Source organism: Pelobates fuscus, chromosome 3 (genome assembly GCF_036172605.1).
Source record: "Pelobates fuscus isolate aPelFus1 chromosome 3, aPelFus1.pri, whole genome shotgun sequence".
Lineage (NCBI taxonomy): Eukaryota > Metazoa > Chordata > Amphibia > Anura > Pelobatidae > Pelobates > Pelobates fuscus.
The window spans coordinates 371,390,142-371,413,773 of NC_086319.1; the positions used below are offsets into that span (position 1 = coordinate 371,390,142).

General features: G+C 42.8%; 1 protein-coding gene across 1 annotated transcript in view; it reads left to right on the top strand.

The window, feature by feature from the left end:
* The first annotated feature begins 244 nt into the window (after window positions 1–244).
* The window catches only part of IREB2 (iron responsive element binding protein 2), a 63,163-nt gene continuing 39,775 nt past the window's right edge, over window positions 245–23,632 (top strand). The window contains exons 1-3 of the mRNA XM_063449425.1: window positions 245–348; window positions 19,386–19,446; window positions 23,055–23,144. Coding sequence (XP_063305495.1) covers window positions 295–348; window positions 19,386–19,446; window positions 23,055–23,144 — 205 coding nt within the window. The 5' untranslated portion in view covers window positions 245–294. The remainder of the gene's footprint in view (window positions 349–19,385; window positions 19,447–23,054; window positions 23,145–23,632) is intronic.

Consider the following 23,632-nt stretch of genomic DNA (forward strand, 5'->3'; position numbering starts at 1 on the left):
CATGTAGTTGTACCAACAATTGCTGTTGTGTTCTCAATACAACCAAGTTACAAGTATTTAAAACACACAGCTCATAGGCCATTACAAATGACATTGTTTTAGCTTAAAAAAAACAAAAAACAACACTCTGTTTTGAAAGTGTTTACAAGCAATGTTACAATAAAGTTATTTGAAGGGAGAAAAAAAACATACTGTCCAATCGGGATTGCTAATAAAGCTATTGTAAAAAAAACAAACAGAAAAAAAAGACTGCTCGTTACGTCATCGGTCGCTGGCTGCAGCTGCGGTGTCAACATGGCCACTGCAGGTGTGGGGGCTGACGGGGAGACCGAGGCCTCTGGTGACCGGGTGAGACATGGCCCCCCCATTGCCTCCTCCTCGCTGTGTCCTGCCTGGCTCTCTCCTCACCATATATCCCCTGTCTGCTGCTGTCATGGCTCCCCCTGCCTGTATATTATGGGCTCCCCCCCCCCGTCACTGTGCTCGGCCCTTTATACCTACATTAGACATTCCCTGTTTTACTATATATCTCCCTGTATACTGCTGTCATGGCCCCCCTGCCTGTATACTATGGTCTCCCCCCCTCCCCCCGCCTGTATATTATGGGCTCCCCCCCCCCCCGCCTGTATATTATGGGCTCCCCCCCCCCCCGCCTGTATATTATGGGCTCCCCCCGCCTGTATATTATGGGCTCCCCCCCGCCTGTATATTATGGGCTCCCCCCCGCCTGTATATTATGGGCTCCCCCCCGCCTGTATATTATGGGCTCCCCCCCCCGCCTGTATATTATGGGCTCCCCCCCCCGCCTGTATATTATGGGCTCCCCCCCCCCCGCCTGTATATTATGGGCTCCCCCCCCCGCCTGTATATTATGGGCTCCCCCCCCGCCTGTATACTATGGTCTCCCCCCCGCCTGTATACTATGGACCCCCCCCTCCCCGCCTGTATACTATGGGCTCCCCCCCCCTGCCTGTATACTATGGGCTCCCCCCCCTGCCTGTATACTATGGGCTCCCCCCCCTGCCTGTATACTATGGGCTCCCCCCCCTGCCTGTATACTATGGGCTCCCCCCCCTGCCTGTATACTATGGGCTCCCCCCCCTGCCTGTATACTATGGGCTCCCCCCCCTGCCTGTATACTATGGGCTCCCCCCCCTGCCTGTATACTATGGGCTCCCCCCCCCCCCGACTGTATACTATGGGCCCCCCCCCCCCCCCGCCTGTATACTATGGGCCCCCCCCCCCCCGCCTGTATACTATGGGCTCCCCCCCCCCCGCCTGTATACTATGGGCTCCCCCCCCCCCCCCGCCTGTATACTATGGGCTCCCCCCCCCCCCGCCTGTATACTATGGGCTCCCCCCCCCCCCGCCTGTATACTATGGGCTCCCCCCCTGCCTGTATACTATGGGCTCCCCCCCTGCCTGTATACTATGGGCTCCTTCCTGCCCCCTCCCACCCCCCCATATTTACTGTATATATCCCTGTTTCCTTTGCTCCCCACTTCCTACCCCTTGTCTTTCCCCCAATGCAAGCCATTATAAAAGCTTTATACCCTAGCCCCCCTGTTTATCCCCCCCCCCCCCATTGACTTATCTAGACTCTGTTTCTCCTGCTTTTTTAACAGCCATAGCTCATGATGTCATGTATTACATTATGGTTATAGGCTATAAAGTTAGGGGTATTTATATTTGTAGGAACTTAATATGTATAATCATTATTGTTGTTATTATTACACAAGTCAGTTGTATAGATCAATATTGCACGTTCTTCATTTTTTACTTAATTGTTTCCCCTCACACATTCCTTTATTACTCGCCTATCTTGAGAAATATTTTTTTTTTCTATGTTTCCTATTCTATTGTCTGCTTTTGGGCAATGTGCTAAGCTAATGTATTATTTTTCTATTATTCTATTTTAGTCTTTCTAATCGTGTAACCCAATGTGCATAACAAAATAGTTTTATACTAAATGTAATTATAGTTTAGGAAGATACCTTTACAGAAGAAAAATGTGAACATTCTAAGTGGATATTGGGAGCTAGTCTAAACAATTAATTAATTAATCAATTTAAGTCAGAATTGCCAAGTTGTGGTTATATGTACTTTGGATTATTCTGTTCTGTCCTACTGTTCACAAAGTTTCTTCAATTAACTTTTTCAAGTCACACATCTGCTGTGTTTTCTTCTCAAACAAATGTTTCCAATAAAGCAATCTGTGCTCCCTTATTAAAACATTTAAAAAAAAAAAAAAAATCATAATTCACTTCGCTGTGAATTGTCAAGAATTGCAAGTTTAACCCTGAAATAAGCTGGAAACCTACCTAATCGTAGACTATTTTAAATTCTGCTCCTTTGTCCTTCGATTTGCAGTTCACAGTATAGTGAATAACCCTGTCTGTAAATTGGTAATTATAAATAATTGACAAGGAATTTGCAAGTTGTAGGCCAAACAAGCTCAACTGGAAACATTATCTATTGCTGCAATTTTTCTGTTTTGAACTAAAATGTGTAATATTGGTTTCAGTACCTTACAATTTCCTGCATAATACTATTTTCATTTAACTGGTCTAATGTAAGCCAAGCCAGGCCATTATGTGGACATCATTTTGCCCAGTATACGTTTTTTTGTCTGTTCTCATGCACTCTCTTTGCAAAGCAACTAGGAGAGGTGACATGTCCTATATCCCTTTGCATTTAGTCTAGTTATAAGGATTCCCACTGAGTTAGTGATGTCGCTGGCGGTTTCTTTACTTCCTACTTACTTTCCCTGAACAATGCATGCATACACAGTCACAAAAATGTGTATAGTTGACGGCAGCAGCACTATGACTGCTCTATGCTTATTTAGCATCTCCACTCCTTCTATGTGAAATGTGGGGACTCAACTACTTATTACAAAGCACATGTAAACACTGCTTCACAGCCAGATGGCCTCTTCAAAAACCCTAAATAAGGGCTCACTTACAGCCTTGATACAGACTAGGCCTCTTGCAATCCAGGATATATAGAGGTACCGGTATATGGACTTGGGCATAACACTCCATTTCTTCTTTTTTTTTTTTCTTTTTTCTTACAGTGTGTGTTTGTTTTACACAAGTATAAAGATGCTTTTTTCTGTCATATGGTGGCAGTCACATATGGGTTTTGCTCCTCCCTGTGGACAAGACTTTTAACAAGCTTATTAAAAAGGATCCTCCCCCTTTGGGTATAAAGGCTCAGACCGCAAAACCTACCCCAGTCTTCTTTCTTGTCCCGATAGGGATGGACAGGACTTCGTCGTTGGTGAGACACACAGGTTGCTGTCTGGGGGATCCGGTCCGAGAGCTGCCCGGGTGGTAAGCTGAGTGGCCCATGCTCCGTTTTCTTAATCGTTACGGAGCATACTGAGGTCTGTAATTTATGCCGAGAAAGTTTCCGGCAAATACTTCCGGGAGGCGGAGCTCGCTCTGAGCAAGCGCACAGCGGTGGAACGCACGCCCGGGTGGTGTTTGCGTTCCACCTAAGCTTCCGGGTGCGCAAAGACGCATGCGCAAACGGAAGCTTAAAGAGATATTGCAAAAAAAAAAAAAAACGCGAAAATTTGAATTTAAAAGCTGTGCTAGTACCCACTGACAGCATGATGCAGATCAGAAGAGGTACGCCGTGTCACCTGCCCCCCCACACGGCTCAGAGGTATTTTGAGGTAAGATTTACAGAAAATAGATCTTTACTTTGAAATACTTTCTGAAGGAGAAAATACTTTCTAAGGAGTATCCGTTTAATTTTTTCAGATATGTCTAGTCCACCTGAGATGGATAAAGAGAAACTAACTCCCACGCCTAGAAAGGCTACAGTGAAGTCCAAACATATTGTTTGCAGCGAATGTGCAACTCCCCTCCCAGACGGGTCTAGGAAGAAAATATGCAGTCTGTGTACTGCAAACTCGTTGGAAAGAGAGAAGCAAAAGGATATGCAATCTTTCCTATCCTGGTTCCAGGAGAGTTTGTCCCAGACCTTGGACACGATTAAGGATTCTAAGAGGGTAGAAGCCCCCAGTCAACGAAAGATCAATAAAAGAAAAAGAGATTCATCATCTTCAGGGGAATGTTCTTCTTCTGTCGAATCAGAAGATTCGGGTTCCTCATCCAGTGAACCAGTGGGTTTTCCATCAGAGGCAATCCGTAAATTTGTTAAAGAAGTGAATCTGACCATCCTACCTCAGGGAGCAGAAAATCCTAAGAGGTTTTTTTGTACAACAGAGCCTAGTTGATTCTATTTTTAGGGAATGGAAAAACCCGGAAAAACGTGCCTTTATTTCCAGACACTTCAAGGACATCTTTAAGCTGGCTAGCGACGTTATGTGGGAAGATCTCCCAAAAGTTGATGTTCAGGTGGCACAGATTGCCAAGAGAACCACGATCCCTATTGGAGAAACTGCAGCATTAAAAAATCCCATGGATAAGAGAGCCGAAACCTCGTGTAGGCGAGCTTATCAGACAGCCGGTTTCCAATGTAAAGCCCTTCTGGCAGGGGCAGCAGCAGCCAGAGCGAATGAAGTTTGGCTAAATCTAGTACAAGAAAATTTTTCATCTGGCCAGGTCGTTGATCTTAGTCACATGTTTCAGAACATGCATTTAGCGAATGAATTCCTTTTGGATATGTCAGTAGAAGTGATAAAATTGGCCTCCAGGATCATGGGTTTGACTTCGGTGGCAAGACGTGCCCTATGGTTGAGGTCTTGGTCGGCAGATACGGCGTCCAAGGCAGTCCTTTGTGAACTTCCTCTGGAAAAGGCTAAATTGTTCGGCGCTCCCTTAGAGGAAATCATACGTCAGATGTCTGAAACCAAGAAGGCACTTCCTCAGGATCGAAAAATTTCCTGGAGAGACCCTTTCAGGAAAGACCACACTATTTTCAAAGAAAAGAAAAAAACCGAAAATTTGAACAGAGTAACGAAGTCAAGAGAAACTTCAGAGACAAAGGGAAGCGTTTTTGACGCCAGAGGTGTAGGAGGACGACTCCAATATTTTTTACCGACATGGGAACAGACCACAAAGGATCCTTGGGTTCTAAGGATTATCCGAAAGGGACACAAGATTGTTTTTCTGGAAAAGCCAAGATCAAGGTTTCTACTTTCATCCTACCAGTCCAGAAAGAAATCTCGAGCTCTAGATTGTCAGACCAGGATGCTTCTTCACAAAAGGGTAATAGAAAGAGTGCCACAGAAACGGGAATTTCGAGGAGTCTATTCAAGACTGTTTCTCGTTCCAAAACCAGACCACTCATTTCGGCCCATTCTGGATCTGAAGAGGATAAATCAGTTTATCCCTTATCACAGATTCCGTATGGAATCAATCGCATCAATTTTTCCCCTATTGCAAAACGGAGACGTTATGGTAAAAATCGACTTAAAGGATGCCTATCTACATGTTCCGATAGCCACTACTTCAAGGAAATATCTAAGATTTGCAATAAGAAGAAGTCACACCGTTCATTTCCAGTTCAGGGCTCTACCTTTTGGTCTGTCCTCCGCTCCAAGAATCTTTACCAAAATCCTGTCTCCTCTAACTGCTCATTTAAGGGAAAAGGGTGTTTCTATTGTCCCATATTTAGACGACTGGCTACTGGTGGCACATACCGAAGATCAACTGCACGAGGATCTGCGGATCACTATAAAGTTTCTTCAGGACCATGGTTGGATTTTGAATCTAAAAAAATCAGTTTGCATTCCAACAAGAGTAATAGAGTTTCTCGGGTTCAAGATCGATTCAACCACCATGTCTATTTTTCTGCCCAGACGGAAGAGAATAAAGATCCGAAGATCGATTTCCAACCTCCAGAGAATGAAAAGTTGTTCATTCAGAGAGGCCATGAGTGTGTTAGGGCTTCTTACGGCCACTTTTCCCGCAGTCAAATGGGCAAGATCAAAGGTCAGACCTTTACAGTGGAACATCCTGACGTCTTGGTCAAAGAAGGAGGAAGATCTAGACGAAAGATTCCTACTGTCCCCTCAGGTGAAAAAGCAGCTAGATTGGTGGATAACCTCAGAGTGCCTGTTAAAAGGCTTGTCCTTTCTACCAAAGGTCTGGCTGATAGTCACCACAGACGCTTCAAACTCAGGTTGGGGAGCCCACTTGGGTTCCACCATGTTCCAAGGAAAATGGTCTTCCAAAGAAGCAGAGGAATCCACAAATTTCAAAGAATTGTTGGCGGTTCTGTATGCTCTTCATCACCTCAGACCTTGGTTACTTCAAAGAGCGGTCAAGATACAGTCAGACAATCGTACGGTAGTCTCTTATATCAATCGACAGGGAGGAACCAGAGCGAGAAGGCTTTACAGTCTTTGTACAGCCGTTATGGAATGGGCGCAGAGAAATCTGGAAGACATTACGGCGGTCTACATAAGAGGCAGCGACAATGTTATAGCCGACGATTTGAGCAGGGGAAAGTGGGACCAAAAGGAATGGTCGCTAAACCCGGACGTATTCAGAATCCTAACTGTGAAATTCGACGTACCAGAAGTAGATTTGATGGCAAGAAGATCAAACAAGAAGGTTTACCACTTCGCCTCCCTATTCAGAACGGATCGACCCAGTTGGATAGACGCTCTATCTATAAGGTGGGATTTTCAGCTGGCTTACATCTTCCCACCTCTGCCCCTGATCCCAAAGGTTCTCCTCAAGATACGAACAGACAGGGCAAGGATATTGGCAATAATCCCTTATTGGCCAAACAGAGCCTGGTTTGCCGCCCTAAAAGAGATGACCATCAGCTATTGGGAACTTCCAGTGTCAGCTCATCTCATTGTGAACAGGAACCTACCCTTGAAGGTACTAGAGATGTTCAGATTGACGGCTTGGCTACTGCAAGGCTGATCCTTCGAAACAAGGGATTACAGGATGAGAGAATAGCTGTCTTACTCCGCGCCACTAGAGTATCGACTTCTAGGATATACTTTAGAATTTGGTCCAAGTTTCTGCACTGGTGTAGGGATCACCGGTTTCCGATCTTACAACCATCAATTGATAACATTCTTCAGTTTTTACAAGAAGGCTTTGACGCTGGCCTGGGAGTCTCAACTCTCAAGGTCCAAATATCTGCTTTGAATTTTTTTCTTCTAAAGGATCTGGCAGCAAATGTTTTTATCAGAAGGTTTTTTAGGTCTATCAGCCTCAGGAGGCCTCCTAAACGATCAGTGTTTCCATCATGGGACTTAGCCCTAGTCCTTCAAGCCCTTAGTGCTACCCCGTTTGAACCTTTGGAGGAAGTTCCTTTAAAAATGTTATCTCTTAAGGTTTTGTTTCTGGTGGCCATCACCTCAGCCAAAAGAGTGGGAGAACTTCACGCCCTATCCTCCTCAGACGAATTCACTATTTTCCATGAGGACAAGGTGGTTCTTTACCCGAGACCATCTTTTCTTCCTAAGGTTTTATCTTCAAAGAATGTGAATCAACCTATTATTTTACCTTCCTTTTTTTAGTGCGCCCTCATCCCTTCAAGAACACAGATGGCAAAAGTTGGACGTAAGAAGAGCGTTACGTATATATTTAAACAGAACAAAGGAATTCAGAGTGTCGGATCACCTGTTTGTTAATTTTCAGGGTCACTTAAAGGGTAAGGTATCTTCCCGTGGTACTTTATCTCGTTGGCTTATTCAGGCTATCGATTTGGCATATTCTTCCTCAGGTCTTCAGTCGCCTGCTGCTATCAAGGCCCATTCTACTCGAGCTATGGCTACCTCATGGGCAGAAAGAGCACTTGCATCTCCAGAAATCATTTGCAAGGCAGCATGCTGGTCATCTTACAACACCTTTATCAAGCACTACCGGCTAGACATTTTCTCTGCCTCTGAAGCTGCCTTTGGGCGTAAGGTGTTACAAGCCGTCGTGGCATAGGTCCCGCCCAGAGGGATTCTTGCTATATCCCATATGTGACTGCCACCATATGACAGAAAAAACAGAAATTTTTACTTACCGTAAATTCTTTTTTTCTTAATATGGTGGCAGTATTATAACCCTCCCTCTTTATTAAAGTAATTTTGCATTGGATATTGGATTTGTCTGATTTCTTTACTTGTCACGTACTGGGGTAGGTTTTGCGGTCTGAGCCTTTATACCCAAAGGGGGAGGATCCTTTTTAATAAGCTTGTTAAAAGTCTTGTCCACAGGGAGGAGCAAAACCCATATGTGACTGCCACCATATTAAGAAAAAAAGAATTTACGGTAAGTAAAAATTTCTGTTTTCTTTCTTTTTTTTCTTGTTTAGCAGTATAGAATTCTGGTATTACTAAATACAATTTTTTAACTTTATTTTAAATAGAATAAAATTGCAATATTGTTGTAGTTACTAGTATATCATGTTTAAACTTCTCAATGAATCAATTATAGTTCATTTTAGAAATAAGAATATATGATCACATAAAGGCATATTATGAATTGAATAGCAGATGCAACCTCTGTCAGTCCCAAAAATATTATGAATACAGTTAGCCTTTACTTCATCACTGGCATAAACAATATGCAGACAAACAAATCACAATGCACTTACATGATGAAACGAAACCCTGCCACGTATATATTATCAGTGTTGGCACCATATGAGATTCATTATATAGTACTGTCAGGCAAATTTTTGAAGGATCAGAACTGCAGGTTAGGACATTTCTTCAGTTTGGCTTTATATAGTTTAGATTTTGACTGTTTCGGTGTCACAACACTTTATATTTTAGTGCATATAGGTTTAAGTTAAATACATTCCTTTGCATGATGATGTTTAATTTAGAGATGCAGTATATGCACTATAGCTGTAATATTTTAGAGGTTCTAAATAACTCCCATTCTTTTTTTTTTTTTTTCTAAATTAACTGTACCTGCAACCCATTCTAGAATGTATCCATTCTCTTCTTGTTAATGGGACAGTCACATGGTGGGGATTTTCAGGATCATGTGAATCTAGTCATGAAAATAAATCTGCTCTCAGATGTAAGTGCTGCTCATTGTTTCAAACTTTAAGCTCCCTTCTGTCACATTTTTATATGTAGTACTGGTAAAAATAAATAAATCACAATATCAATTAATCTGTGGTTGATGTGCTTTAATACACCCCTGGTGCAAGTGGTCAAACGTTATTGTACTTTGACTGCCAAGTATCATATGCCAGTGTTTGTGTAGCTTTTAGATAGGTGTGAGGCACAATAACATTTTTCTGTAAGGAAGTTGTGCATGCAGTTTTGGTGGTATGGTTATTTTGTAACATAAATGGCATGTGATTACTGCACATATTTCCTGGTCAAAATAAGATAAATTCTGCTTTACAAGAACACTACAGCAATAGGAAAACAAACCTGAATCCCTAAAGCTATAGTGCCACAGTCCCTAGCTAAATAAAAAACAAAAACAAATGAGGGCTGGAGCCTAAAAAAATGGCTTAGGTTACATCCAATGTTAGAACATTTTAAAGTAATAGCAAATAATAACTTTATTAGTAACGGAGAACCAGTAACATACAAAACACACAAAGTGCCCCCCAACAAAAAGTAAGGTGAATTATATAGTAAAAATCTAGACTAATGCAGTTTAAAAAGAATGGGGAGACAAGGGTTAAACCGGGATGTCTACAAAAGGGCTTATGTCGCTAAGTGGTAATTTCATATAACAAGCAACCATAGAAGTCTTGTATTTAAATCCCTCGATACAACTAATAGGAACTATAAATAGTAAAGATGGATAAACAGAGGGGCGCAAAGACAATACATAAAGAAGAACCCCATCTTAGTTGTGTATATAAAAGGGGGGTTTTAAGAAAAAGTACCTGTAGTTTTTAGATGTTATTAATTGGGTAACAAAGTCTATACATGTCCGGGCCCCTTCAAGGGTTACGAACAGTAACACAATCATCACATATAGAAATAGCAGGCATAGACTTATATTTAGTGTTAGAAAAGGCAAATCGTGGGAATATAATTTAGGGCAATTCCCATTGTACATCCCTACTGCCAGCTATCAGAGATCTCCTCCCAGCCTGCTGCTTCGAGGCAGCCCCCCTAATCCAATCTAACTATAAATAACCTAATAAAAGTACTAAAAAGTAAACCCGCATTATAGTACTAGAAACCCCATGCTAAGAAGTAACAAAAATATAATTAATGAAAGTGCATTGGCTTAGCAGCTCAGTAAGATTTACTTACTCCCCTGGCGCTGTTCTCCTCTCTGCCTTCTTCAACGTCATTGAAGAGATGTGACCTCTTCTGGCTTGGCCCAATCCACGTATTGGGGACCTGAGACGCATGTTTGGCAACTACCAAAAGACTTCAAGCATCCTCATAGCAAAGCGTTGTATTAATTGATTTCCTATGGACTTCCATGTCACGTCACCGTTACTTGGTGAGTGCAGCAGAAATACCTCTAGTGGCTGTCTGTTAGTCAATAGAGGTGACTTTAAACCTTCAATGTAAACGTTGTAGTTTTTACAAAATTCCAGTGTTTTACATTGGTGAAGCAGAATCCGGAACATTGAGAGAAGGTTTATTCGTGTTCTGTTTTAAAAAGTGGTGCAATCACCATGGAAACCAGTGGAACCAGCGGTTGCATTTTTTTTGGCTAAATATCCCCATTGTTTCTAGGTTTCTATGTGTAATGACTGAAAAAGGCAGAACTTTTAATAATGATTTGCAAGAACCCAATATGATCCCTATAAAAAAAAAATATATATATATATATATATATATATATATATATATATAAACACGGCAAGTTGGATTTCCACGTTCAGTTTTATTTGTAATACCTCAGAAGCACATATTGTAAATATTGGGCATACGTAAACCTGGTAATCGCAGTAGTAAATCCTGGTAAGTGACCACTCCCAATTAAAGGGTTATTCCAAGCACAATGACCATTTCAATGTGTTGAAGTTGTTATGGTGCTTGGAGTCTGTCTGTGCAATATTTCAGTAAGAAACACAGCACATCTAGTTATTTAATGTTGCTGTGAGAGGTGTAACTCCACCTCCAGAAGAGTTATTAGTAGACCGGGTTTTTTTTTTTTTTTTTGCTAATGTCGATCATGGGAATATAAGGCATATGTTGTTAATACCCAATGTGCTGGTGCAGGATATCCAATGGCGGCACAAACTCCATCCTTATTTCCAATCAGCCATGCCTCCCTAACAGTCCTTCCCCTGCAGTGAGGTTGAGTAATGTCCTGTAAGGTGGATCGGGCTGCAGGAAAGTTTGATTTTGATTTATTATAAAAGAAGGGACTATACCAGAAAGTTATTTTAGGGAGTCATGTGCAAAAAATCATTGAACATTTAAAGTGTAAATGTATTTATATGGGCTAATCGTGGATCATCAGACATTTCTAGACATTTTCTTAGATCACATTTAATTGGAATCTGCCACCTCAATTGATGTAGGTAATACTTGCATTGTCTAAAATGTATCTTCTTGATGGCATACCAGGCTGCCAGACCCAAGTGGGCCAGATAGTCAGATAGTCAGATCAGAGGATCTCCCCAGCTGACCCAGAATGCAAGAAAGCCTGTGGTCTGCACCTCCTGCGGTTGCAGACACCACAGGGAACCTTACCTTGCTACACAGCACTTATCAATGATTCAGAGTATTGCTGTGGGTTACCACAGAAACTCTTTATCTTACTGGAGTGGGTCAAAAGCAGTCTGCACCCATATAAAATGCAGGCTGCAAGTTCCACATACTGGGCCACCAGTAATTAATGAATGTTCATGCTCCCTGGGAAAAGGTAAGGCAGGAGGGAGGGGTGCATAAAACAAACAAACCTTACAATATATATTTATATATTTTTTTTTATATATTGCATAAAGGCCCCAAAACTCCTCTGCAAACAACACTCTTACACACAATTCACCCACAATGCTGCATAGAGCCACCTACTCATAACCTTGAAAACAGCCCCCCCTAAATACAAGAGACAGCCACACCACACATACAAGTCCTTAGAGCAACTCTATTCAATCGTTTAACATCACAGAAAGATGAGACCATGAACCCTCAGATTTATACCAAAACTCCTGACTGTGAGTGGCTACCTTGCATTTACTTACTGAGAGGATCAAGGACTCCTTCCTCTGGATTTGTCACTTGTTCCACAAAGCGGTCTGGAAGGCATCAGGAAAGGCACGAGGCAAGTATGCCCCCTGTCTCCCCTGTTATTTATCCTCTTATTGGAACCACTGCTCAATAGAATTAGGGAGAACACAGATATCCACAGTTATGTTTTACGGTCGGCACAGCACAAGGTGGTTGCATATGGTGACGACATTCTTTTTGTGGCCACTAAACCAGAGGCCACTATATCTGCAATTGAAGAAAAAAATGTTTTACCCCACATTTCTAGACACTGCAGGAACTTTTCTTGCAGTTGCTTGTTTATTATTTAACAAATGCACTTTGCACCTAATGTCAAAATTTAATCGGAAAAAACATGTTAAGCAAAAACTAATGAACAGAACGTGTTTCATGTCTAAGATGCTTCCTCAGCAATATTTTTTTTTTTCTTCCTATTGTCTTTTGTTAGACACGAAACACGTTCTCTTCAATTTTTTTTTTTTTTATTTTTTTTTTAATAGTATTCCCTTTCCTTTTTTGCCCTTGCTTGTCTTTGAATTTTTCTCACATATAATTTATTTTGGATTGTTTTTGCCTTGTGTACTTTTTGCAATTGCAAGAAAAGGTCCTGCTGATTTCCTGCACACATCAAAAAGGGGGAATAGATAAATATCCAGACACACCTGAGGTTTCTTCTAAAAATCTCTGGAGAGTGGAGTCAAAATGTGGTCTCTACTTTTTGGGTTCCTAATAAAAGACTGTATTTTAGAAGAAACCTCAGGTGTGTCTGGATATTTATCTATTCCCCCTTTTTGATGTGTGCAGGAAATCAGCAGGACCTTTTCTTGCAATTGCAAAAAGTACACAAGGCAAAAACAATTTGGACTGACTTAGGAGCAATGTTAGCCAGCAACACCACATCTGTAAATATGAGCTATTCAATAGTGCGTTTTTTTTCTCACTTATATCTACCATTGGGGAAGCAGCATTTCAGTTGTTTTATAATCTTGTTTTGAACTACCGTATATACTCGAGTATAAGCCGACCCGAATATAAGCCGAGGCCCCTAATTTTACCCCAAAAAACTGGGAAAACTTATTGACTCGAGTATAAGACTAGGGTGGGAAATGCAGCAGCTACTGGTAAATTTCTAAATAAAATTAGATCCTAAAAAAAATATATTAATTGAATATTTATTTACAGTGTGTGTATAATGAATGCAGTGTGTGCGTATGAGTGCAGCGTGTGTGCGTATGAGTGCAGCGTGTGTGCGTATGAGTGCAGCGTGTGTGCGTATGAGTGCAGCGTGTGTGCGTATGAGTGCAGCGTGTGTGCGTATGAATGCAGTGTATGAATGCAGTGTGTGCAGGGCCGGTGCAAGGATATTTGCCCCCCCCCCATATGTCCTGACCTCCCCTCCTCCTCCCTCAGTGGTCCTTACCTCCCCACCCCCGTGTTCCTTCACCCCCCTCCCCCAGTGGTCCTGACTCACCCCTCCCCCAGTGGTCCTGACTCACCCCTCCCCTAGTGGTCCTTACCCTCCCCTCCCCTAGTGGTCCTTATCCCACCCTCCCCTCCCCTAGTGGTCCTTATCCCACCCTCCCCTCCCCTAGTGGTCCTTATCCCACCCTCCCCTCCCCTAGTGGTCCTTATCCCCCCCTCCCCTCCCCTAGTGGTCCTTATCCCCCCCTCCCCTCCCCTAGTGGTCCTTATCCCCCCCTCCCCTAGTGGTCCTTATCCCCCCCTCCCCTCCCCTAGTGGTCCTTATCCCCCCTCCCTCCCATAGTGGTCCTTATCCCCCCCTCCCTCCCATAGTGGTCCTTATCCCCCTCCCTCCCATAGTGGTCCTTATCCCCCCCCTCCCTCCCTCCCATAGTGGTCCTTATCCCCCCTCCCTCCCATAGTGTTTCTTTTCTCCCCCCCTCCCTCCCATAGTGGTCCTTATCCCCCCCCTCCCTTCCATAGTGGTCCTTATCCCCCCCTCCCTCCCATAGTGGTCCTTATCCCCCCCCCCTCCCTCCCATAGTGGTCCTTATCCCCCCCCCTCCCTCCCATAGTGGTCCTTATCCCCCCCCCCTCCCTCCCATAGTGGTCCTTATCCCCCCCCTCCCTCCCATAGTGGTCCTTATCCCCCCCCTCCCTCCCATAGTGGTCCTTATCCCCCCCCTCCCTCCCATAGTGGTCCTTATCCCCCCCCTCCCTCCCATAGTGGTCCTTATCCCCCCCCTCCCTCCCATAGTGGTCCTTATACCCCCCCTCCCTCCCATAGTGGTCCTTATACCCCCCCTCCCTCCCATAGCGGTCCTTATACCCCCCCTCCCTCCCATAGTGGTCTTTATCCCACCCCCTCCCTCCCATAGTGGTCCTTATACCCCCTTTTTTATTATTATTTTTTTTATTATTATTATTATTATTTTTTATTATTATTATTATTATTTCTTATTTTATTTATATTTTTATTTATTTTTCGTCCCCCCCTCCCTGCTTGATACATGGCAGGGAGGGGGGCTCTCCTTCCCTGGTGGTCCAGTGGCAGTTCAGTGAGGGGGAGAGGGGGGCTGGCAGAGCTGTAACTTACCTGTTCTGCAGCTCCTGTCAGCTCTCTCCTCCTCTGCGCCGTCCGTGCAGCTCCTTCTATCAGCTCACACTGTAAGTCTCGCGAGAGCCGCGGCTCTCGCGAGATTTACACTGGGAGCTGACCGAGGTGCTGAACGGACGGCGCGGAGGAGGAGAGAGCTGACAGGAGCTGCAGAACAGGTAAGTTACAGCTCTGCCAGCCCCCCTCTCCCCCAGTCTGTATTATGGCAATGTAAATTGCCATAATACAGACCTTGACTCGAGTATAAGCCGAGTTGGGGTTTTTCAGCCCAAAAAATGGGCTGAAAAACTCGACTTATACTCGAGTATATACGGTAAGCACTATTTCAGCAATACTGACAGAATTTACCACTTATGGCCAACTTTCCAAGTTTAATTTTTTTCCAAATTAACTACTCCAAGTCAGAAAAGCTCAACATTACTATATCGCTGATGGAGACACTCCACTTTCCCTTATGTGGAGAGGTTTGTGCACCCCTACCTACAGAATACATTTTCACTACCTCCTGGCTAAGCCGTTTCAGGACCTAAAGCACTATGATAAACTGCACCTTTCTGGATAGGTCGGATAAATTCTACAGAAATACAATGCTGTCCCGGCTTTTATATTTATTTCCGACCTAACCAGTCATGGTTCCTAAGGAGTTTGTCACCCAATGATCCATAATACCCAAACTCAGTTGGCAGCACAAGTGCCCAAGACTGGCATATTACCTACTGACCCTTCCGTAACAGTGGGAAGGCTTCTCTCTCCCAGATGTTGACAAATATTATTTTGCTACTGCCCATTCCCGAATTCTCTTGTAGACCATTGGGGATGTGAACAGCTAGACTGGTAGATCTAGCTGCACTGACCTGGTTGACTTCTGTGGTGGCTAAGGAAGGCCGATGCCCAACCCCCTATCAGGCGAACCAACACAATTTGCACTTCCTGACGGGAACCCTGTGTTTTGTGAGGCAGATTTTCCCTGATGTACCCGCCCTAAAGTGTGGGACATCATACTCCCTGACGAATAGTTGACCATGGTTGACGTTGATTTCAAGACCAGCTCCCATACTCCTACAGGGCCTGACATACCTTCAAACTGCTCACTACATCTTTTCTATCCCCCAAAAACCTGCTTAAGACAAAACCTGACTAATTTCAAAACGTTGGGTATTTTTTATCTTGTACAACATGCTGATTCAGGAAATATACCTCCACTTCATGACCACAAGCAATAATGCCCTGGGAGTTTTATTTACAGGGAAGGAAACTATAATTATTGTTGCGCTTATCAACAAATGTTCCCCTAACTCTAGAACAAAAAGCTCCTATATGCTGTTGAGACATTGGTACTACACCCCCCAGCACATTCCATAAATGATTCCCCTCGCTTGCTCCTCAGTTTTGGTGGGGCGAAGGAGCCCGACACTGGTCTGGCCAATCAGCATTTCCTCCTAAAGATGCATTGAGTCAGTGCATTCATATTTCAGTCTCTCCACGTTGTGCAGCATTGACTCAGGAAGCACCAATCAGCATCTCCTCCTAAAGATGCATTGAGTCAGTGCATTCATATGAGGAATTTCAGTCTCTCCACGTTGTGCAGCATTGACTCAGGAAGCACCTCTAGTGGCCGTCTGAGTGACTGCCCTGAAGGTGTCCCTAGGCACCTGTATAAACGCTGTCTTCTCTTTCAAAAGGCAGTGTTTACGTGAAAATGCATGCAGGGACAGGCTATAGTCAACAGAACCAACAACATTAAGTAGTATATTGTGTCCCTTTAAGGCTTTACTGCGGAACATCACTACTAAAAGTTTTCCTACTACTGGTCTACTGAATAACCTACAGGGTGTTTGCACAATTTCTTTTTTACTATCAATTAAAACTTTAAGGAATAACTTGTGTACATTCAAGTCATAAAACTGAAAGTAAATTCTTCTTCATAGCCTTGTTCTGACACATGTATTTCAAGATACTGAAGCTGTCGAAATGAGCAATCAAGTGAACAATATAGTTTAAATTAAATAACAAAACACTCTGCTTTTACTGGATGTGCTTATGTATAGGCAACATTATTAGCCTCGAAGAATGTGAAAGGTTTTTATTTCTTGCATCATAAAAAAATCATTTTGAAAGCTTGTTTATTAGCAAATATATATTCTCCTTTAAATCATGCCAGGTGTAGCGTTACTTACCTTGTCCGGGGGCCGGCCGAGGTCCTCTGTTCCCGGCGCGCTCAGAGCGCCGATGACGGCGGGTGCTGACCGCGGAATGCGGTCACGTGTCCCGCCTAGCTTTGAGAGCGTGCCGCTCGTCACGAGCACGCTCTTAAAGGGGAAGTGGGAGCCGAAAATCAAAACGGTCTCCCATTGGCCCCTGTCACCCCACACTCCCCAAACTCTCACATATTGGGGGCGTGGATATGACAGGGGCCAATCAAGAATAAATTGAAGGTATTTAAACTTACCTCTCCCTTTACTCCCTGCCCTAACGTAGTTTCTGTTTCAGTTCCCTTTAGCGCTTGTTGTGTTCAGTTGTGTTCCTTCGTATTGACCTTGGCTTTGTTTCTGACTACGTTATCTCTTTATCCTTATCTGTTCTGTTTGCCGGCTTGCTGTTTACTGTGTACCAGACCCCGGCTAGTCCTAGTTTACGCTGTATCTTTGTGCCCTTGACCTCGGATCGTTCCTGACTCTGTCTCCTCTCATATACGTTGAGTCCGGCCATTCTAAGGTCCGGTAGACGTATCTCTCCTCTGTGTTGTCTTTTGTCGAGTTGAATCCTGCAAGGTTTTTTTTGTATTTTCGTTACACCAGGTTATTTTACATACAATTTAAAGACATTCTTAAAACACCATAGCTACCACAGCCAGCTGTAGTGTATTTTTAGTGTATTCATGCCCAGGATAAGTACAGTTTTTACAGTTCTGCTGACCACTTCCAATGCATCCTGTGTGTTATGTTTTTTGTTTTTTTTTTTAATTCTTTTACCTTTTCAAAAATATGGTTAGCTCTGCAGAGCTAAGCAGATCCATGTAGGACTGCACTCATCAGCTAAGTGCTCTCAGACAATGAGCTCTGCCTTGCATCAGTCAAAGGTAGCTTTGCAGTGACATCTGTCATCTATTGCAGGATACAATCAAATATAGGTTAAGTGCCTAGGAGCTCCAGGTAAGCTGTCTGACCATACTAAAATGGATTGACTTCTTGCCATGGGATGGCGCTAGGCACCCTGGCACCATAACAGGCTGTAGAGTGTATAGTGCTTAGAATGTTCATCATTAATCTGCACATTGTATCAAGTCCTGTATCAAGCCCTTCCATTTTTATTTATTTCTGTACTTTCATCCTCTCATATTTGTAAACTCCAAATATGGGTTCCATAGTTAACTGCACTGCCTTCACAAGATGAGCAGCAACCCATGACTCTTGGCAGACTGCGGCATACCATGGATTGTGCTGTGCCATCCGTATTTTACATAGCTCTGTCAATTGTTGGAACTCATGGAAGTGAATTTCCAGGAACTATAACTTATAAAGTATAACCTTCAATATACTGTACATTTATAAAATTGCAGCCTTCAACCCCTCACCCCCAGAACTTTAGTTACATTTCATGCAAAACCCACATTTTTATAAATAACTGTTAACAAAATTCCCACTCCTTTTTCATAGTGATAGCTCCCATCCGCCCCTATTAAACACCAGACATGGCTAAGGTGCTCGTCCATGCCGTTGTTCTTTCTCTCCTTGACTACTGCAATCCGCTTCTCAGTGGTCTTACAAGTTCTCAGATTGCACTACTGCAATCTATAATGAATGCGGCGGCAAGGCCGCTGGCACATCCCATGCCTCCCCCTCTGTCAGTCCCTTCATTGGCTTCCAGTTAGATATAGGGTTCAATTTAAGATTATGGTGCTTGCTTACCAATCTCTACATAATGCTGCTCCAACATACCTATCCTCCCTAATACACAAGTATGTCCCGTCGAGGCCCCTGCGCTCTGCCTAAGACCTACGTCTATCCTCTGTCCGTACTCCCACATCTGATGCTCGCCTCCAAGACTTCTCCAGAGCTGCACCTTTTCTGTGGAACTCCCTTCCCTTTTCCGTTAGACTTTCACCCAGTCTCCACTCCTTCCAAAAATCATTGAAAACACACTTTGTAAGGAAAGCATATCATTTAAACTGGTTTTCACCCCCCCCCACCCCCATGACTCCTCTCCTGCAACTGTCAAAAATACCTACTAAGTTCTCAGTGATTACTTTTCTAGCAACCTGTTTCATTACCCCTACTTATACCTTTTGTGTCGCTATACCCCACTCCCTCTAGCATGTAAGCTCATTGAGCAGGGCCCTCAACCATGTGCTTCCATCTGTCTGGTTACAATTACGTGTCTGTTAGTCCACCCATTGTACAGCGCTATGGAATTTGCTGGCGCTATATCAATAATTGTTAATTTAATTAAGTGCACTAAAAGTTGATGGTTGGAGTTGTGACTGATATAGCATCGTGTGACCATAATGTATGGTTTTTATTCAGTATGTGTAAAACCAAGATCCAGGTTGATTTCTTTGCCATATACCACAATTTTACTCCTTTTGTGAAATGAGCTTGTTAACATAAATAACTTTTATAATTAGTGTCTTAGATGCCAGTAACTCCTTTTTTTCATAATTTTTTTTTCTCCTAAAAGCATATAAAACAGTATATTTATTTTCATTTTATATTTTGCTTTCAGGTCTTTGACAACGAAGATCATGCTAACCAGGACAAGATGGAAAATCCAGGCATAACCACCGGTATTAAGCTTATGATAAAGGGTTGTGTTCACACTGGTGTGAGAGAGATAAATGAATAGCATTGCCTGTGAAGCTAGATTAGTGTTAACATTTCAGAGCAGCGGCTTGTACGTCTACATACATTGTTTTGTCATTCAGTCTCTGTGAGCGGGCATCATATAGAATTTGTTTCAGCACAATGCTTTAGTGAGCTACAGTCATGTCATAAAAAGAAGAATAAAAAATTAATAATAATTATATATATATATGTGTGTGTATATATATATGTGTGTGTGTATGTATATGTATGTATATGTATGTATATATATATATATATATATATATATATATATATATATATATATATATATATATATATATATATATATATATATATATATATATATATATATATATATATATATATATATATATAAATAAAAAATTACGGTTGGGCATCGCCTGCATGTCTCAAGTTGGAGATTTGTGGAGTCCTCCTTTGTCATAGAATCTTGAAAAATCATGTTTCCACACCTATTCCAGAGATCCCATGCAAATTAACACAGATAGGTATTGTGTTTCAGACTTCGTGGGTTGGGAGCGGAGCCAAACGCCACCCTGGCCGGTCAGAATCTCCTCAAAGAGGTGCATTAAATCAATGCATCTCTATGAGGAAATTTCAATGTCTCCATGCAGAGGGTGGGCACTGCCCCAGGAAGCACCTCTAATAGCCATCTGTGGAGTGACCAGTGGATGTATCCTTGGGCTGTAATGTAAACACTGCATTTTCTCTGAAAAGACAGAGTTTACTGCAAAAAGGCTTTAGGGACTGACTTTACTCACCAGAACAACTACATTAAAGGACCACTCTAGGCACCCAGACCACTTCAGCTTAATGAGGTGGTCTGGGTGCCAGGTCCTTCTAGGGTTAACCCATTTTTTCATAAACATAGCAGTTTCAGAGAAACTGCTATGTTTATGAATGGGTTAAGCCTTCCCCCTATGTCCTCTAGTGGCTGTTTCACTGACAGCCGCTAGAGGCGCCTGCGTGATTCTCACTGTGATTTTCACAGTGAGAGCACGCCAGCGTCCATAGGAAAGCATTATGAATGCTTTCCTATGTGACCGGCTGAATGCGCGCGCAGCTCTTGCCGCGCGTGCGCATTCAGCCGACGGGGAGGAGGAGAAGAGGAGGATCGGAGGAGGAGAGCAGGAGGAGATCTCTCTGCCCAGCGCTGGAAAAAGGTAAGATTTAACCCCTTTCCCCTTTCCAGAGCCGGGCGGGAGGGGGTCCCTGAGGGTGGGGGCACCCTCAGGGCACTCTAGTGCCAGGAAAACGAGTATGCTTTCCTGGCACTAGAGTGGTCCTTTAAGCTGTGAATATGGTGTCCTATAACAATGGATGCCATTTTAAACATATCTGTTAAAGCATGGTCTCTAATCCACAAGGATCAGTAAAAATACTGGGGGGTTGGGGTGGCTACTGTCACAACTTCATGGCATGGAAATAGCATTCCTAACCCTAGGAGTGCTGGGAAAGGGCATTGAGCATGCCTGACAGATTTATACATGTGCAATGTGTCTCTTTACATTACTGCATCTTCACCTGGAGAAGAGAGGGAATCTGATCAGTGTGATTCATGCAGAACAGACTGTGGTGTTGTGTTTCTCTATCCTGTTTTTGTCACTAGTATACTGGTCAGAGGCTGAGATGGGTGGGTAAGGTGGGCAAGGGAGGTTGGGGGAAGAAACTCTCTCAGATGAGCGTCATGCCCAGTAATGCAATTTGACCAAGTTTGTAACTGTTTTTTACATACTTCTCAGTAAAGTTTTGTTTTGTTCTTGCTTTATTTTGGTTTCTGGATTTGTTTAAAAGTGTTTGCTTGTTGGTTTAAAGGAACACTGTTAGCACCCAGATTAGTTCAGCTCACTTAGTGCTGCAATGTAAGGCATTGCAGTTTTAGAAAAACTACACTGTTTGCATCGCAGCACTAAGATAGGCTCTAGAGGTTGTCTACCAGACAGCCACTCGTGGTGCTTCCAGAATGTTACCGGATTTTTGGACCGGTAATTGACGCTGGACATCCTCACGCTCTGTATGAAGACATCAAGTGTCCGCTATTTACTCATAGGAAAGCAGGGAAGTGCCTAATGTGCACGCAACATACTCTGCGCATGCCCATTGGCCATTGGTGCTACCTTGTTTAGCAACTTTGGAGGAGGCAGAGCCGCGACCCAGCGCCGGAGCGACATCTGCACTGATATCCGGTAAGTAAATAAAGGGTTTTTAACTCTTTATTCACCGCGACATGGGTTGCATGAAGGAGGGAGTAGACAGAGGGCTATGATGCCAGGAATACAGCTTTGTATTCCTGGCACCATGTTATTCCTTTAATAAAATAACTGTCAAGTAAAGCATGTCCCTTGAAAATGTTTGCAGGACTTTGTCCAGGTAGTCCTTCTGGTAGCTGTCCGAGTGAGAGCCACTAGAGGTGGCCTTAAGCAGCAGCAGTGTAAGCACTGCTTTTTTTTTTTTTTTCTCAGAAAAGACAGCATTTATACTGCTGATGCTGTAGGGACAGTCTGTTTGCCCTAAAACCTCTACATTAAAGGAACACTATAGTATTAGGAATACAAATATATAATTCTAATGCTATAGTGTTCTTTCTACCACTCCACCCCCCCAGTGGTTTAAAAGGTAAGACTTACTTACCTTACATCAATGGGCGCCCTGGTCTCTGTGCTAGCGCTCTGCCTCCCTGGCTAAGATCATCAAGATTATTTTTTTTTATATCATCCAATCCTTCCCATAAGAAAGCAGTGATAGGCTAGTGAACATGTGTGGCAAAATGCCACTCTGAGCCAATCAAATGCTTTTTGGAAACACCTCTAGCTTCAGTCAAGAAGACAGCCACTTGAGGCATGTTAACCCTGCAATGAAAGCAATGTTTTCAGTTACAGGGTTAAAATAAAAGGGGCACTGCACCCAGACCACTTCAATCAGATGAAGTGGTCCGGGTGCCTATAGTGTCCCTTTAAACTGTTGTAGTTATTTTTCCTACAGTGTCACTTTAATCAATAATTTACACAAAGGCAAAATGACTGGATAAAAACTGTCCCCTGAAAAGTAGAGTAATTTGAATTGGTAGCCTATATTGCCTGATATTCTGTGTGGGTCTAACAAAGTCTCTGAAATCAATATTTGCAAACTAAATTAGCATTTACCGAATTTGTTTATGGGAGGCATTACTCTTCTTGGTGGTGGTTGTTGAAAGTAAATGTTTTTCTTGCTGTAACAGGCAGCAAGCTTAGAAAAACAATGCATAAATAGAACTGCTTTAGTGTGTGTACAAGAGAAATACATAAACAGAAACTAAACTCGAGTGATTGTTATTGCGTGAAGTGTCAATGTCCTTGGATATTTTGGGCTGCTTCAACAGTAGTATATATTATTTAATTTGTGGCGTTAATATACTGAACACATTTTATACACTATATGTATCTGTTTTATCATTTATTATGTGAAATCCATATATGAGCTAAATGCTACAATTAATGGAATGTCCAAATATACTTTGTTCAGTTTTGTGTTAGAATTTCATGTTTGTTTTTTTTTGTTTGTTTTTTAGAAAATCCTTTCCACTCCTTATTGGAGCCTCTTGACGGCACTTCTGACAAGAAGTTCTTCAATGTGTCAAAGTTTGAGCCTGCTTTGTATGGTGGGTGATTTGTTTGGATGAATCTTTTGAACTGCAGGAATTCAAAATCTCTAGGTGTAATAGTCAAAGGGACTGTCCAAGCACCGTAACCACAATAGGCCACTGTAATGTAATAGTGCTAGAGGTCCTTCGGCAAGCAGACAAACAGATTTAAGTTTACCTGGGTTCCTTCTGGGCTCTACTATAGAAGAAAATGTTCCACTGAATCAATGCGAAATTTAAGCTCTTTTTGGACCTGATTAGTTGGGTTTTTGCAAGCTGTGATCATATTCTTCTGCCACTGTTTAGTTCACCTGCCTCTTCCATTTGTAGTGCAGCTACGTATGTTTAGAGTTTGTGGTTCTTTGTGCTGGATGCATCGGCATTCAATGCTGGAAATGTGCAGTCTGTCAGATTTTATTGTCATATTGCCCTCTATTATTTTATTCAATTGTAAATTGCATTAAAAAAAGACACCCAGTATAACCAACCATAACATGACTTATGCA